The sequence below is a fragment of the Crotalus tigris genome, unplaced genomic scaffold, assembly GCF_016545835.1.
Source record: "Crotalus tigris isolate CLP2741 ecotype Arizona unplaced genomic scaffold, ASM1654583v1 scf7180000018202.2534663867:1097284, whole genome shotgun sequence".
NCBI classification, from domain to species: Eukaryota; Metazoa; Chordata; class Lepidosauria; order Squamata; family Viperidae; genus Crotalus; species Crotalus tigris.
The window spans coordinates 376,058-393,345 of record NW_024096880.1 but is presented as its reverse complement, the minus strand read 5'-3'; the positions used below and the strand labels follow the sequence as shown (position 1 = coordinate 393,345).

The following is a 17,288-nucleotide window of genomic DNA, read 5'->3' as shown; positions in this document are numbered from 1 at the left end:
GCACCACAGGGAATTTATAAGGCATGGCAGCTGGTGATTAACTATTACAGCAAACTTGCTTTTTAATGGCTTTTAGCCAGCTAAATGTTGGCAACCATTCGAAAGTAATCTATCATAAATAGGAAGCATGTCCCCAGACTCATAATTAATATTTCCTAGACACTAGAGATTCCAAAAGTCAAAGAGGCTGAGATTTTTACTATTTTTTTTCCCATTTTTGTAGTACTGGGCCTTTCAAAAATGTGTTGTGTTTGTAGAATGTTCTGCAAATTGAGACTGAACGAGGCAGAGCCAAACAATTTGCAATTTCAACAACTGGCGGGAGAATGGTATGTTACCTTCAGATGGAGAAGTAGCCTTAAAGTGGCTGTGGTCCATATTTCTATTTTGTTCCAGAAAAACATCACATAGGCAGACCATATCACACATGCAGGTTTTGATTGCTTTTGGTAAACAGTCACTAAAAAAAAATGAATATTTGAGTTTAATTATAAATATAAAATTCACTCTCATGGAAATATTTAGTTTAAGTTTCCTGGTAGCCAAAGTTTGATTTCCCAGATTCTGTGGTCCCTGCATCTGAATCCAACTCATTCCATGATTCTACCTCCGCTTTAGTTGAAAAGGGGAAATTCGGTCTTATTCAACATTTCCCTAACAGGATCTGTATCAAAGCATTTGATTCCTTATATCGAGATAACAAAGGATATGCTAAGCCTTCTTTTACCTTCACTTACCCAAATATCCAGACTCAGTATGTAATATTCATTATACAGGTAGTCTCTCTTGCAACCATTTATTTAGTGACGGTTTCAAGTTACAGCAGCACTGAAAAAAAAGGGACATGACTTTTTCACACGTAGGATCATTGCAGCATCCCCATGGTCATGTCACCTTTTGCAACCTTCTGTCAAGCAAAGTGGAGATTCATTTAACAACTGTGATACTAACTTAACAGCTACAGTGATTCATCTATCAACTGTGGCAGGAAAGATGGTAAAATGGATAAGCAACTGTCCTGCTTATCAATGCAAATTTCGGTTGTGGTCTTAAGTCAAGGACTACCTGTATGGTACTACTGTTGCATGTTTTATTATGTATAGATGTTAGAATATTTATGCTGAAAGTATTAACTGCATTGTTAACATAGTCATCTTCATAAAAAAACACCCTCCTATTGTTTCTGTTCTGAATACGCGTGAACAGAGTACTTAATATCCTGTGGTTGGACAGAAGGGAAGAAACCCCAGGTATTTGGGCTGTTGAACAGAAAATGACTGCTCAAACCACAACGGAGATGCAAGGACTTTGCACTCAACCGACAGGGTGAAGACTTGCTCTGCTTTTTTAAGGTTGTGATTGTGTGCCTCTTTATCCTGAATTTGTATTTCTCCAATTTCTTCAGGCAACCCAATATATGAGTTTGATTTCAAAGGAAATGCAACCCGTGGCTGGCACAGAAGGTGCTTATTACCGTCGTAGAAGGTTGATGAGGCAACTTCCTCTTTATGATCAGGACCCTTCCCAATGTCGGGGCCTTTCGGAGAATGAAATCAAGTTGATGGAAGAGTTTATTAAGCAGTATAAAGACAATGCTCTTGGAGTTGGAGAAGTTGCACTGCTGGGTCAAGGGGGAGCTACCAAAGAAGAAGGAAAGCAATCTGATAAAAATACTGCAGCAAGTAAGGAAGCAGTTTCAACCAATGGCACATTGGGCCATCTATCAAAAGGGCAGGACTCGGTAAGTCATCAACACAGTGTTTCAGAGTTTGGGGAAAATGCATTTTTTAAAAAAGTATATAATTAATGGGTGTAGCTTGGATATTCAAATATGAAATACATAAAATCCTATCAAATCTTACTTGATTGAAAGATGGGAATACAGAAGGTATGTGGCTTTAGGGAATACAGAAGGTATGTGGATTCAGATATGCTACAATTCTTTTAGATACATGTAATTGCACCCAAAGCTTAAGCCTAATTAGTTCACAAACGTAATAGTCATGAACAATGAAGACAATAATGCTGCCAGTACAAATGATAAAAATCCAACAGCAGAAGTATTAGACGTGAAGTGACTGCCAGAAAAGGTGCTGAAATAAACAAAGCAAAAATATTGTACTGTAGAGTTTAGCCTTGGAAAGACATTCTATGAAATCCCTTCCTGGCATGGAGCCAGGTTATTTGGAGGACTGCCTTTTCCTGCTCAGGTCTGGCAGAAGAGGAATGTTGTGGGTCCTCTTCTGCCTTGAACCCACCCTGTGGAACATCAACCACCCCCCCTCCTCCAGGGTGAGATTGACCTCATCCCTGTCGAACTTCCTGAACTCTCTCAAAACTTTGTTGTGTTAATAGTCCAGGGAATCTTAAGGGAACAGTGAGATGATGGGGAGTTTCCATTGTTTGTAATATTTAATGCTTTCTCTTAGCTTTCTAATCCTAATATTAATGTTTTTAATCATAGATGTTTTATATTGCTATTTTATTATTGCTATTGTACCCACTTAGAGTCATATTTTGGGCAGCCATATAAAATGGATGGGAGAGAGAGGGAGGGAGGGAGGGAGGGAGGGAGGGAGGGAGAGAGAGTATCTCTGAAGCATTTTGATAGATGAAAATCATACAGAGATCATCTGAACTGCTTTTTGATCTTCCAAGTGTTGGTATTAAAATTATGGGCAACCTGTATAGGTTAGGTACTACTTTCAAAATAGCCATTTCCAAAAACAGCAGTCTGTAAGAGGATTCTTTTTTCCCCTTGTCATTTAAATCAGTATTTCAACTTCAGCAACTTTAAGATATGTGGACTTCATCTCCCAGAATTCTCCCAACATGATTTAAAAGCTATGAGCAGAGAGACCGATAGGAAAGTCGTGATTGTAATCTGCTGCATAGGTTTTGATATTGCTCTTCCCCAGAGCATAAAGAGAAGTTTGGCCTTGCTTGTTGGTTGGTTTGGAGAAACATATTCTTCTTAGTCTACATTGCATGTTGTTATAGCAGCAGCTCAGTCTTAGGAAAGGCTGCATCACCTCTGGAAATAAAAACTTACTAGTGGCAGAGGCTTTTATTAAAAGTGTTGTGAATACCACCATGGCATGATGAAATAATTTTGACTACAAAATCATCCCTCAAATAAATATGTAACTGCGGGTGTTTACTTTCTAGGAGATTTAAAATTTTACTTAGTATTCTATAAACATCAGTAGAAAGCCTAACTTCATTTAAAAAGTAATTGTACAGCTAAATGCTTCCACTGAAGAGTTTTTGCATTCTAAGAAAACAACATTAAGCATTTTGAGACTTGTCTCATGCATTCATTTCGACATTTAAGGCTGCGTGTATTTTTATTGACATTCATTTATACATCTTTATTACTTTATCAAAGTATAATCTGGTTTATAAATTGCAGCACAATTCTACAAGGATCCTTATATTTTTGTAATTTTTTAAAACTTTTGAAATTCTTAGTAGAAAACAACACAGTATTAACTTTCCATCATTTTCTTAAACTTGTTTATACTTCTCATTCCGATACTCTTTATCTATCAGAACAGTGCTGGAATTTTGTGAAAAATGCCAACATTTTATAGCACAAAGTTCTGTTATTGCTGAACAGCCACTGTCTAAAGCTACAGACAACATAGTTCTTGTTTTTGATGAAACCGGCTTTACATTCCAAAACATCCTTAATAAAGCCTTTGCTGTCTTCTGGATTTTAACCCCAGTGTAGGGCACTGCATAAATTCTACACAATGTTCTCCTTCTTCTTTTGATAGATGAGGAATTTCAAGGGTAACACTTGAAATAAGACCAGGATTTTCTAATTCATTTGTTTAAAACATTTGTATAGCCATCCATCTTATAGCCAACTCTGGGCGGTTCCTAGCCAAAATTTATGGGTTATGTATTGTATACGTAAATAACAAGTAATTATTGTTACTGAAGAAGCAAAATAGACTGGGTTCCCAAAGTGAGGGATAATATCCTATTAATGCTTCAATTTAAGCAACCCAAAATTCTTAGCTTTCTAGTTTGGCCAATGGAACTCTTTTTCTGCCCTCCTCCAATACAGTAATGTGGAAGATAAAAGTAAAGCCTCCTTCAATTTGAGTTCAACTCTTGACGACTTTATTAGTGCAACTTTCTTAGCAATGATTCAGAAGCATTTGGCTATTCCTGTTCCACGTTGTTTTTTTCAACTCCCCAGTCTAGCCTACAAGTCTGGACTTGATAGTTGTCTGCCAATCTCCTCTAGATTTCCAATAACTGTTAGAGCAGTGTTTCTCAACCTTGACCATTTTAAGGCATGTGGACTTCAACTCCCAGAATTCCACAGCCAGCTGGGACACACTGTGTTAGAGCACAGGTTGAGGTAAAAGCTTGCTTCTAAGCCATATACTGTACTAAGGCTGTTTATTTATATGTTCATACATACGTACATTCCATGCATACTTAAAAAGATTTCTATTTTTTTTCCTATCAAATGCTTTAAGGATTACTCAGGGCAGCTTTCCAGTATTTAAAATAATACCCAAATTAAAATGTATAAAAGACAAAACCAAAAATCAAACAAAAAATGTCCTTATACAAATTTTAAAGCAGTCAGAAGCAGCATATTATATTTTCTAACAGTTGTGCTGCCTGTGGAGGAAAGTCACTTGTTGGCAAAAAAAAAAAAAAAGCCACTGAGATGGTGTAAACGTGACCTCCTAAGTCAGGGAAGTTCAGCTTTGAATGCCAACACTGAGAAAGCTGTTCCAAGTGGGGAAGACATTAAATGTCTCTTTCTGCTGTGTGCTAAACCAGTGTTTCTTAACCTTGACAATTTTAAGGCATGTGGACTTTAACTCCCAGAATTCCACAGCCAGCAATGCTGGCTGTGGAATTCTGAGAGTTGAAGTCCACATGCCTTAAAATTGTCAAGGTTGAGAAACACTGTGCTAAACCATATGATGGTCCCAAAAGAAAGACTTTCCATCAATTCTTAGGGAGCAAAGAAGCTGTTATAAGAGGAGACAGCTCCTGAAACCTCCTGGACATAACCTGAGCTACTTGGGATAATTTCATCATTTATTTATTTAGAAAATGTATATGGCCATCTATGAGCCATGGTGGCACAGTGGTTAGCATGCAGGACTGCAGGCTACTTCTGCTGACTGCTGGCTACCTGCAATTTGGCAGTTGGAATCTTACCAGGCTCAAGGTTGACTCAGCCTTCCCATCTTTCTGAGGTCAGTAAAATGAGGACCCAGGTTGTTGTGGGCAACAGGTTGACTCTGTAAACCACTTAGAGAGGGCTGAAAAGCACTGTGAAGTGGTACATAACTCTAAGGGCTATTGCTATTGCTGCTATCTAAGACAAAATGACTCCAAGCAACTTATAAGAATAAAAGCTCAATACAAACCCCAATAAATCACCATCCCCCTGGTTACAACAATCAAATCAACCACTTTATGGGCTCCATATCACCCTGGTATCCCCAGGCCCATTGGCAAAACTATAGAATATCTTAAGGGTTTCGAAAGAGTGTTAAAGTGGGGGCCAATCTTCTTTTGGCAAGTATGATGAGGGAATCATCATGGAAAAAGGCCTTCTTGGTTCTACCGGGTGGATCTTTTTAAGAGAGGGAACCAGTAGCATACCCTGCCTCCCCACTCTGATGGGTCAGGTAGATACAACGTGGAAAAGATGTTCTTTCAAATAACCTGGCCCCAGGCCCCAGGCTTAACGGTGACAAACAGCTCCCATGTAGAGTGCATTTTGGGATATACAATCAGTTGGATATTAAACATTATCTTGATTCAGTTATTTGGCAAAAACATGAAGTATAATCATTATTGTCTTCAATAAATAGTATATTCAGTACTAAGCAACTAACTGGCGTTGCTTCTTATTCCAGTGCATTTTTTAAGCCAAGAGCCATCCCGTAAAAAGTAACTGTAAAAATGTCAGCACTTGCTTAACCACAATGGCTTAAGTTTTCCTGGCATAACTAAGTAGATACAAATCCTAATGCCAGATCTTGAAATCATAGGTTGTACTTCTCTATGTGTCTCTTAAAAAACAAAACAAATCATAGTCTTTCATAGTCTTTAAAATGGAAGCTTTGAAGTATTCCTTAGTCAATCAGGTTAAACCTATTTGATAACTTACAGTATAATGTTCAAGTATTTCTTGTCTAATATGACAAAAAGGTAATTGAGGGGGCCTCCAGCAATTGACTACTTTTTAGTAATTATGATCTGAAGTTATGCACTCCAAATTTAAATTGCACTGTTTCTTTCTTTCTTTCTTTCTTTCTTTCTTTCTTTCTTTCTCTCTCTCCCTCCCTCCCTCCCTCCCTCCCTCCCTTCTTTTCTTTCTTTCCTTGTAATTGTTCTGTTATTGTACTTTCCCCTTTTCTTGTGTTTAGAATTAGAATTTAGTGGAAAATATTAGTGGGACTCTGGGGATAAAGTTGAGAGGTGAGCACATGGAGTCTGGGACCATAAGCCATGTGACTCCATTAATCTTCTTGGAATGTGGATCTTGATTTAACACTGCAATGAGATAAAATGCCCAAATAACTTCTATATCTCTTGTCACCATCTGTTCACTGACTGGATAAATCTTTCTAATTTATTTTAAAGAGTTTTTTTTCTGTATCCAAATCATGCTATCATGAGGAGGGGGGGGACATGATAGCAGTGTTCCAATATCTCAGGGGCTGCCACAAAGAAGAGGGAGTGAAGCTATTCTCCAAAGCACCTGAAGGCAGAACAAGAAACAATGCCTGGAAACTAATCAAGGAGAGAAGCAACCTAGAACTAAGGAGAAACTTCCTGACAGTTAGAACAATTAACCAATGGAACAACCTGCCTCCAGAAGCGGTGAATGCTCCAACACTGGAGGTTTTTAAGAAGAGACTGAACAGCCATTTGTCTGAACAGGGGGTTGGACTAGATGACCTCCAAGGTCTCTTCCAACATCATTATTATTATTATTATTATCGATCATCGCACAGTCAGCCAGATGTTCAGACTGGATTTGGCATTTTGTCTACCTATCGAGTCCTTACCCAGGACCTGGGATAGGCAGATGTGGATGTTTGATGGTATTACAGATATCGTCGCAGGATGGAAGCAGTTCCTAATAAGGCCGCCTTTTGCAATTGACTAATAGCGAATTTGTCAATGCCAATTGTGTTCAAGTGGTGCTCCAGTTGTTTTGGGATTGCACCCAAGGAGCCTATGACTATTGGTACTACCTTGCTTGCTTTTGCCACAGTCTTTCTATTTCTATTTGTAGGTCTTTGTATTTTGTTATCTTCTCCAGTTCTTTCTCTTCTATTCTGCTATCTCCAGGCACTGCCACGTCCACTATCCAGACTTTTTTGTCTTTCTTATCGACAATTGTTAAGTCTGGGGTGTTATGTTGCAGGTGCTTGTCTGTTTGAATTCTGAAGTCCCAGATTATTATTATTATTATTATTATTATTATTATTATTATTATTATTATTATTATTATTAGCTTTGCTGTTGATTGCAGGCTTCTAATGTTTTAAGGAAAGAAGTGTATTGGCCATCCTGGTATTTTTCTGGAGAAATTTACTCCGGGCTTTAATAGCAAAAAGAACAACAAATTGACTGAGACAATCCATCATGGGCCAAGTTTAACCACCTATGAAAAGGGGACGTTGTGGGCAGAAGATTTTTCTGAAGAAAATATTTTCATTTCCCTTGAAACAAAATGAAAGTCTTGTCAGTATTGACTATGGAGATTCTCAGTCATCCAGGTCATGGTTGTCCCAATGGTGCTTTTTCAGGAGGCAACTGGACTTTCTTGTTTTTCTTTGAAGACATTTCGCTTCTCATCCAAGAAGCTTCTTCAGCTCTGACTGGATGGTGGGGAATGGAAGGATTTATATTCCGTGCAGACAGCCAGTCATTTGCATTCTTTTAGAGCAGGGATGGCGGCCCATGAGCTGGGTGCGTCACGCACAGGCTAAGCCCACCTTAGCTCTGCAAAGGCAAAAAATGTTGCAATACATCACGATACATCATGTGGCACAATCGAGTTTGACACCTGTGTTTTAGAGAGTCGATGAGGCCATTTGGAGGTATTACCTGTGTCCTCAGGGTCACCTGAGTAGTGCAAATTGTGTGGACCCTTCTTGGCTGCAAGATGTTTTCTGTGTCCCTTCACTGTTGAAGACAGGCGCAGGCTGTTGGGGATGAGTCTGGGTTGTCTGCATCTATTAATTAGGAGTTGGCAGATGGAGAGAACAGTTCAGTCTTCCTGTACAGTTTTGATTCAAGCTTACTTTGACTTGATCTTTAGCCTAGGAAGGAAGTATTTTCCTTTGCTAAACCTTCACAATATCTGATCTAGTCTTTTCTCCTTTAGCAACCATGATTTTCCATTCTTAGTAACTGTTCTAAAGCAAAATAGTTTAATTGTATGGAAATATTTAAAATATGTGGCCTTTCTTGAGGCCTTATGAGAAGTTTGGATTGGGCCTAGGCAAAGCAGGTGAAATGTAGAACAAGGAGTGGGCAATTTGTGGTCCTTAGTATAATTTCATGCAGCTCTTCCCAAAAGCTGCTTCAAACCAGCTTGGAGGACAGCAATGGCAAGCATGAAAAGGTAATGTCAGAATGGAGAATAAGTAAGAAAAAGAATAGCAGAGAGAGAACGGAAGGGCTGTGAGGTGCTGCTGCTAAATCTGCCTGCCATAACTACTGTAAACTATGGTTGTGTTTTGTTGCTCCCAAAGGTGTATCTGTGCTGAAAGATGGCCATGGTAAGAAAATCACTCTCTAGCTCAGTGTTTCTCAAACTTAGCAACTTTAAGGCAGGGCTGGTTAGAGAATTCTGGGAACTGAAGTCCATACATCTTAAAGTTGATAGAGCTAAGAAACTGAAGGGAATTTGGGGCACTGAAATCAAATGCATTTCTAGGCTGTCGTAGAATAGTTATAGATTACCAAGACTCCAAAATGCACACATGAAGTAAAAACTGTAATGCATTATATAAACCCCGTCCAAAAGGAAATAAAACCACATAATCTTTCATTTCCCTGTGACTTAATACAGATAAATAATTCTGAATCACTTTTGTAAGAAATTGATATGTGGCTCATTTTACTTAGTATCTGGCATGTATAGTTTACTGTGTCTTTTACACAAATCGTAAATCAATGTATAGAAAGCCAACAGAATAAAATTATTGTTACTTCTGGTATTAAAGAGAAATGTGAGCTTATAGTTTATTGTTACTATATCATTTTTATACCATTCATTATGCTACTCTAAAGTAGCTATCCATTTATATTTCTTTATTGCTAAATCCAATATTATCAGAGATGATTTCACAACTATTTTATTTTTACTTAGGAAACTCATTTCTGAACATAAGAACCATACGTTTTTTATGGTTTTTATGGCATCTCAGAATGTTTCCACAAAAATGATAAAAGGGAGAAATCCATTTCACTGAATGGATGTTTATTTTGTTTTCATTTGTGTTTAAAATTAAAAAAATATATATGAGACCTTTTACTTGTTATCATGGGGCAGGCCAACATGCTATCATCTATTATGGAAATCACTCAAAATATACTATGTATAACAGGAAGAACCTATAGCCTTTCGCATGCTGCTGAATTACCTCTCCAAATAGCCTCTGCCATTAGCCATACCTGTTGAGGGTGCTGGGGATTATATCAGTGTTGAAAAACTTCAAGGACAACATCTGCATTGTTGCTGATCACCTTTAATATCACTAAGTGCTGAATATGCCTAGCAACCAATGACAAGTTTACATATTAAACTGACACATTCAGCACATTTATATACTGAGGCTTGCTTGTGGATGTTCCACTTTGGGTATCTTAATGTATTCAGTTCTAAAATTAAACAGAAGAGAATGTTTCCTAAGTTTTTGAGCCTAGCTCAGCAGAATTCCCTTTTCATTTTAAATTATTATATTTGCTTCACCCTTTTCTCTATTGGGCTGTTTTTTAATGATATAAAGTATTTTTTTTAAAATTGGACAACCTTATAAATGCTACACATACATATATACGTATATGAATGGAAAATCTCTGGAGAAGAGCAAATGGTGATGTGTTTGACTGTAAGCTGATTGAGAGAGATTCATTATTATGTGACTTTGATTTCTTTCCTAGTGCTGTGACTTCTGCAAGCAGCTGTTACCTGCTGAGTTTCCGGTAGTGTATGCAGACCGAGCCGGCTATAATCACCAGTGGCATCCATCATGTTTTGTGTGCTCTAAGTGCTCTGAACCACTTGTTGATTTGATCTACTTCTGGAACAATGGAGCCATCTGGTGTGGACGCCATTACTGTGACAGTATAAAGCCACGCTGCGCAGCTTGTGATGAGGTACGGTTACTGTGAAAATGGGTATCCATCTCTTGTCTGCATTGGACCCTATTGTGAGATAGTCTAAACAGCTGCAAGGAGTCAGACATTTATCCAACATCTTTTCTCTCCTTTCCCTTTTAAGCAGGATCCGTATTGATTTGCTAAAAAGGAATTAAAAGTGTGCAGAGTGTTTTTATATATGGTGATCAATGGGATGATCTTTTGCTCATTTCTTCTGGGAAATGTTTGGATTATAAGTGAATTTTCCAGCATGTTTATTTTATACCATGATGTTAAGTGCATGTATTTTGTTTGAACTTAAGCTTAAAAAGGCTAAAACAGAATTCATTTTTACAAGGAGGGAGGGTAGAGAGACTCTGTAATCTGCTGCCATTCGGAAGTAAGCTACCCCAGGAGCTGCAGCCAAGTTACAGGTAGCAAACAGACAACACATTTGCCTTGTATTCTCTGTCTTATCCTGTTTCTAAAAGAACTGCTCTAAGCTTGTGGTAGAATTAGCTTACTTTCTCCTCCTCCGTCCCCTTAAAGCTAATATGTGGACATAGGCTATTTAGTTTGTATTGATCTTACTAAAGCGACTCCAGGGATAAATTTTTTATTCCTTCCAAATTGGTCCCTTGAGCCTGATATTAAGTACATATACAGTTAAATGTTTTACAGCAATATATTTCCAATAAGAATTCTTGTACCTCTCAGATCTGTCATCATAAATGTTATTTAGCACATAAATGCATCCTTCAGAAAAATGCCCCAGCTGATCTAGCTGAGTTTATAGTTCTTCCATCTCCATGTTTCTTTTTTTAAAAATAATTTATCAAAATCTAGGCTTGCCAATAGGGCTCGGTTTCTCATTCTTTGAAAATCTCTGAGGAGACCTTGCTTTTCTCTAAAACAATAGCCATCCAGGATCCAAGCTTAATTTTTCAGAGCTCACAATCATGGCATCTATTTTCAGAGCCAGAATTATATGAAGTAAACTGGGATATGGGAAATAAAGAAAAAAACAAAAACAAATTGAAAATCTTTCGTATTACTAAATAAATGCTAAATCCCACATGCTAGATTGTAGGGAATATTTTTTTAAAAAAAAAAAAAAAAACACCTAGCTACAAAAAGGTAAATTTGTATCTTTTTAAAATATCCTTTCTGTACCTTATTTCCTCTGTCAGTTGACCCATTGTAGAGTTGAAAGGATCTTGAAAATCAATCAGATATCTGCTCAGTACAATAAGCAGTACTTGGCTGTGTTTGTTCATTGTTTTTTTCTGTCTCACAGCAGCTGATGAAATGGTTCCTTTTTGGACATTCTTGACACCCGTGTAGCATATATGCCTGAGACTAGCTATGGCCTAGCCAATTTTTTACATGTTAACCATTACACTGTGATAGTTAAGAGTTGGGTAACATTTAATGTTAACTTTGATCAAAGCGATTTGGCTTTATTCTTATCATGCTGTAAAGCTCACTAACAGCTCCTTTGTAGGTTTCTATAGGAAGAGCAATATACAGCATACTGAGCTTCCTGAATTATGGTACAGTAGCTACCATTTCAAGAAGGAACTCTGTGTAGTGAGCATGGACTACTGTGAAGAGAAGGAAATAGAATTTGGGAAAGGCATAAAATACATATGAGAATAGGTTAGCAAACATGGTTTTCCTGGAACTTAAATTACTTAAGGAATTCCTGCTTCAGATACATATTGTATAAAGAACACAATATATTTCAGTGAATTCAAAAAGTCTCCTAGCCAAAGGTACTTTTCAAACATTTGTTTTAAACAATGCTTAGAACTAAATGTAAACTTGTTCTGCAGCTTGGTTGGACCAGAACTCTGCTCTTTATAGGAAGGTGTAAATATTTATTTTCTGTGCAAAGCTAAGTAGCATGGGTGCACTCTTTACACTGTTGGCTTGTCAACAGCATTGTGTTTGTATCTCTGTGCGTGTTTTCATAACGAAGACATTCAGGAAAGGAATGATAAGTGGACTTGTTTACTTTTACAGATAATATTTTCTGATGACTACCTGCAAACTGAAGGCCTTACCTGGCACAAACAGCATTTCATCTGCCTGGAATGTGAGACCTTGCTGGCTGGCAAACCCTTCATCCTGGACGCAGCCAGCCTGTGGTGTACCTCTTGCAGTAAAAACAAGCTCCCTTAAACTGGGTGTCATTTCAATGCTGATGTTTTTGTGTGTTCTGACTTGGAACGGACTCATTGGTGGGGAGGTCTTAAGCCAAAGAAGTTGCATCCTAAGGATTTAGATCACTAAGGTTATTTGCAGTCAAGTAGTTACAGGAAATGAGATGGGAAATGATAATGCAGTAGGAGAAGAATAGAGGAATGGAATGTTCTAGGCCTTTCAGGAAAGACATTAAACATTACAAAAAACTAGGCCCCATTATGTTAAATTATTTCAACTTTGGTATATTACAAACACAACTATTCCAGGAGGTATACACACACACACACACACACATACACACAGTTATCATTGTGCTGCTGGGTTTTGCTGCTTTTTTGGGGGGGGGGGTAACCAAAGGACTATATTTCTAAACTAAATATCACAAAATCATTGCCTACAAATGAGTAGTTTTAGAAATATAGATAGAATGATATAGTGGGAAAATAGAACCACCAATATCTGCAAAAGAAGTATTTCCCTTCTCTGTGTGTTATAACGCATTGCCTCCAAGAAACATGATTACTGTGTGAAAAATAGGTTACATAAGAAGTGGTTTGACAGTTTAAAGAACCTGAAAGCAGAATAGCTTGTGAGGGATCATTGGAAAAATATAGGTTATAATGGATGATTTTTCTTTTAAAAATGCTATCTAGAAGTAGAATTAAAGCAAAATATATGTTTGATGAGCTTTCTCGGTTATACTGTATTCAGTGTTTTTCTGTCCCATCATTTTTTTTTCTCATTGGGGGCAGCAAACGGATGAAAATACTTCACTTTAGTGCATTTAGAAAACTCCTATGTGGAATTTTTGACAACAGTCACACGGCGGGAGTAAAGGCTAATAAATCTCAGCACATTAGTACTTCATCTCTGGAGGCGTTGCGTACACAACATTGCTTTCATAGACTAGAAACAAGTAATCACATAAAATCAGCTTAGATATTCTTGACAACTTCTCCCTACACCATTGTTGAACAGTTGTGGCAATAGGATCGGTTCACACGAGTCACCTTTAAGCACGTGAATACCAGCATTGTTTTGTGTAGCCCCTAAAGAAAATTGCTTGAAACCTTCCCAATGGGATTGAATTTTGCTATTGCCACCCCAGCCACCTAATGGTCAACAATGAAAGGAGTTGTGTTTGTATTACATCTGGAAGGAGAAGAGAATTTAACATGTATATAGAGACTATTAATATTAAATTCTCAATTGCTGCATCCCATCATAGATTCTGAAATGGACAGCAAAACTCATTTTTCTTAATATTTGTGATAGGCCTTTTTTGCTTTAACAGTAAGAACTGTTAAGAAAAGAAAATAGTAATGAGCTTTGTTTATAGCAAGTGAGTGCATGCAAAAATATATTGGCTTTCTTGGTAAAAAATACTTTGAAATTCTAAAAGCTAGCCAATTAATTCTACTAGGATTAGCAACAAGTTTATGTTGGCTAGGTTTGCTGTTTCAACTAATACCAAGGCCCTTTACTATTCATTAGCAAACAGAAAAACATTTGTTTGTTAAATAACATTAGATTTGCTCAATTAGTAATGACAATTTATAGAAATCTTTAATGCAATATAAGGAATTAAGACAGAGAACTGGAAAATATCTGTTTGGTTTTAGACACAACATGTATTAACATTTTTGTGTGTTTGAAAGCAAATTAGAACTTCAACTTTTTATGGGAATAAGAGATTTGTCCTATTTGTCCTATACTGTTCACCTAATATAAGCATCTCCAAAAATTTAATGAAGACACCTCTTGCAGATACAAAACTGTTGTGTCTTTCAATGTATACAGTATATACAACAGAACTCCATGGGCATTTATGAAGTGTGTGTTTCTTTAAGAAAGTGTGTTCAGTTCAGTTATGTAGGCATCTCATACATGTTAACAGAACTGCATCTCAATGTCTCTTAAATCTATATTTGACACTCGGGACAGTAAGTAACTAACATGGGTGCTAATTTGGTAGGATCTACAAAAAACTAACTTTAGTGTATTCCTGCAAATTGGAAGAGAAGCCTATGAGCGATGGGCATTTGAAAGAAATTCCTGCAGAAGTCTATCCTCAGGTAGAAAAATCTGAATGCTAAATCAGTTAACCAGAAGTAGCTTAAACCAATTTGACCTTCCTTTCCTACAAAAGAGGCAGTTGTTCAGGTACATACCATATTTTTTGAGGTGCTGTTTATCATGGAGCATTATTAATAGTCATTGACTGCTATTAGTGGCTAGCAAAATGATTCTCAAGATACAGGAGAATCTGATTATGATTCTTCTTTATTTCTTCTGTGTTTTAGTTTAGGTAACTTCATGTATAATTTAGTTGATATGCAGCTGTTCTACTTCTGATCATTGGTCATGTTGGTGATTTGTGAGAGTGGAGACCACAACATGTTGCCTTCCTACATCCTGTAAGGATCAGCCAGACTATCACTTCCCCTAGTTTTAAATTTGTAATTTATCTATTCCAACAGGATGTCTCTGGAAGTACTAAAATTATAGTTCCCCTCATCCCCAACCAGCAAGGTCAAGGGGGATAACGGGTTAATAGTCCAATGCAATTGTAAAATATTACAGTTGAAAAGATTGCTATTTAACTTTATGGAATTTTTTTATCTAATTGTCAGTGGGATGCTGGAACTGCATAATTATGTGGCTTTTTATTTTGGTGGAATACTAAATTCATTCTGGACTGTGCCTAATAGCTTTTGTATGTTGATGAGATTTAAGTTCTATATATGGCAGGGGAACTTTGCAGCTGTGTGTGTTTAGAGCAGTGTTTCTCAACCTTGACAATTTTAAGGCAATGCTGGCTGTGGAATTCTGGGAGTTGAAGTCCACATGCCTTAAAATTGTCAAAGTTGAGAAACACTGGTTTAGAGGAATGAGCTTTTCTTCTATCACACGACAGAAACTACATTTGTGATTAATTTCCAAAGGGAATAGGATTAGTATAATACTAATTGAATTTCTACCTTCCACCCAGCTGTTGTATCCACTGACTGGCATTCCTCCTTATGCCTATGTAATTTTCTTCCAGTTATGGTTCTCATGGATATGGAAGGTCTATCAATCCAAATACAAAGAATTTGCAAGCCATTGTTTAGGACTGAATGAGAATAAAGAAGCACACAGGGCACACTCATCTGTGTTATGACCAGCAGATTGCAACGTTCATGCCAAAGAAACTTCATTAAGTCATTTTGCATCACTGCAGGTTTTAAAAGTAAATAAATGGCATATTCTAAAGTGGATTGAGGCAGATCACAAAGGTTGCTCCGGCATCATGTTCTAGGAATTGCACTCCATGGCATTGTGCCTATATGCAAGAGATGTTAAGGTCCATAATGCCAGAAGCAACCTGATTATGCATTTTAGATGTCATTTCAGGTTTGATTCCCTGGGAATCAAATTACTTACAATTACTTTATCAGTAATGGAACATAGGGCGCTCAGCCTTGCTTCCCTACAATCATTTTTTTTCTTTCATTGGGAATGAGACTTGGAGTTGGCTTGTTGCTTCTGCATTTACATATGGATCTGTGTGTGTGTGTGTGTGTACTTTGTATTGTTTAAAATATAGAGCTTAATGTATCTAATATTTTTCCCAAAAAAATAACTGACAAGCCATGGAAATGTATCTAAATGCTTCAATATAAAATGTTCAATAAAATATTAAAATGAAAGTTGTTTGAAATGTTGTCATTTAATTGATCAACAAAGTTTAAGTTATTCCTAAGAAAGCTCCAGTGGATAGAACAAAAGTGAGTATAGTAAATTATAATTAAATAATTTCTTAATGAGTGAGGTACTTTAAATTCCCCTTTACACTCTGACTTTGCTGTTAGATAACATTGTTACACGCCTTGTTCATACGAGTCACTCCCTTTTTAAAATCCATATTCAGTCATCACCTATTCATTCTTGAACCTTGCTATTCATGTTTTATTCCACATATTTAAAACCCTATTCCCATTTCATTTTCAACTTTGCTTTATGTTTCCCCACATGTATCCCTCGCTTTCAGGTAACAAACTACAGGAAGTCCTCAACTTACAACCAGGATTTCGATCTATAAGTGATGCAATCATCAAGCAAGTCTTCCTAATTCAGGCATGTCAAACTTGTGACGTCACATGATGTCGCACATTGTATTGTGACTTTTCGCCCATTTCTGGCAATGGGGTGGACACAATTTCAGTATGATGCATCCGGCCTGACATGCCTGCCCTAACTGGACCTGATTTTATGACCATTTCATGTGGTCACTAAGTGAATCACATTATTGTTAAGTACATCTGGCTTCCAAGATTGACTTTGCTGATTGGAAGCTGGCTAGGAAGGTCACCAATTGCAATGATGTGATCACAATATACCGCAACCATTGAAAATGCAAGTTGGTTGTCAAGCACCCAAACTGTGAACACATGACTGTAGGGGTTGTTCTGTAGTTGAAAATTTGAGCATGAGTTGTAAGTCATTTTTTCTGAGGCAGTCATAAATGAATCATCATTGAAGACTACCTAGAAGCAGCATGCACATGTATGCATTGTCTCCTCTTTTTAACAAAGATTCCTTCCTCTCACGTGTTACCCATTCTACCAATATTTGCACAATTTAAATTTCTCCATCTATTTTTTTCATATTTAGTAAAATTTATACCAAGGTAAACAAACAATTTATCTAGATGCTCTACTCTTTCA

At 37.2% G+C, this 17,288-nt stretch overlaps 1 protein-coding gene across 1 annotated transcript in view; it reads left to right on the top strand.

The window, feature by feature from the left end:
• Positions 1–16,275, top strand: part of LMCD1 (LIM and cysteine rich domains 1) — a 75,744-nt gene extending 59,469 nt beyond the window's left edge. Inside the window, exons 4-6 of the mRNA XM_039348916.1 lie at positions 1,406–1,741; positions 10,174–10,389; positions 12,397–16,275. Coding sequence (XP_039204850.1) covers positions 1,406–1,741; positions 10,174–10,389; positions 12,397–12,555 — 711 coding nt within the window. The 3' untranslated portion in view covers positions 12,556–16,275. The remainder of the gene's footprint in view (positions 1–1,405; positions 1,742–10,173; positions 10,390–12,396) is intronic.
• The last annotated feature ends 1,013 nt before the right edge of the window (positions 16,276–17,288 follow it).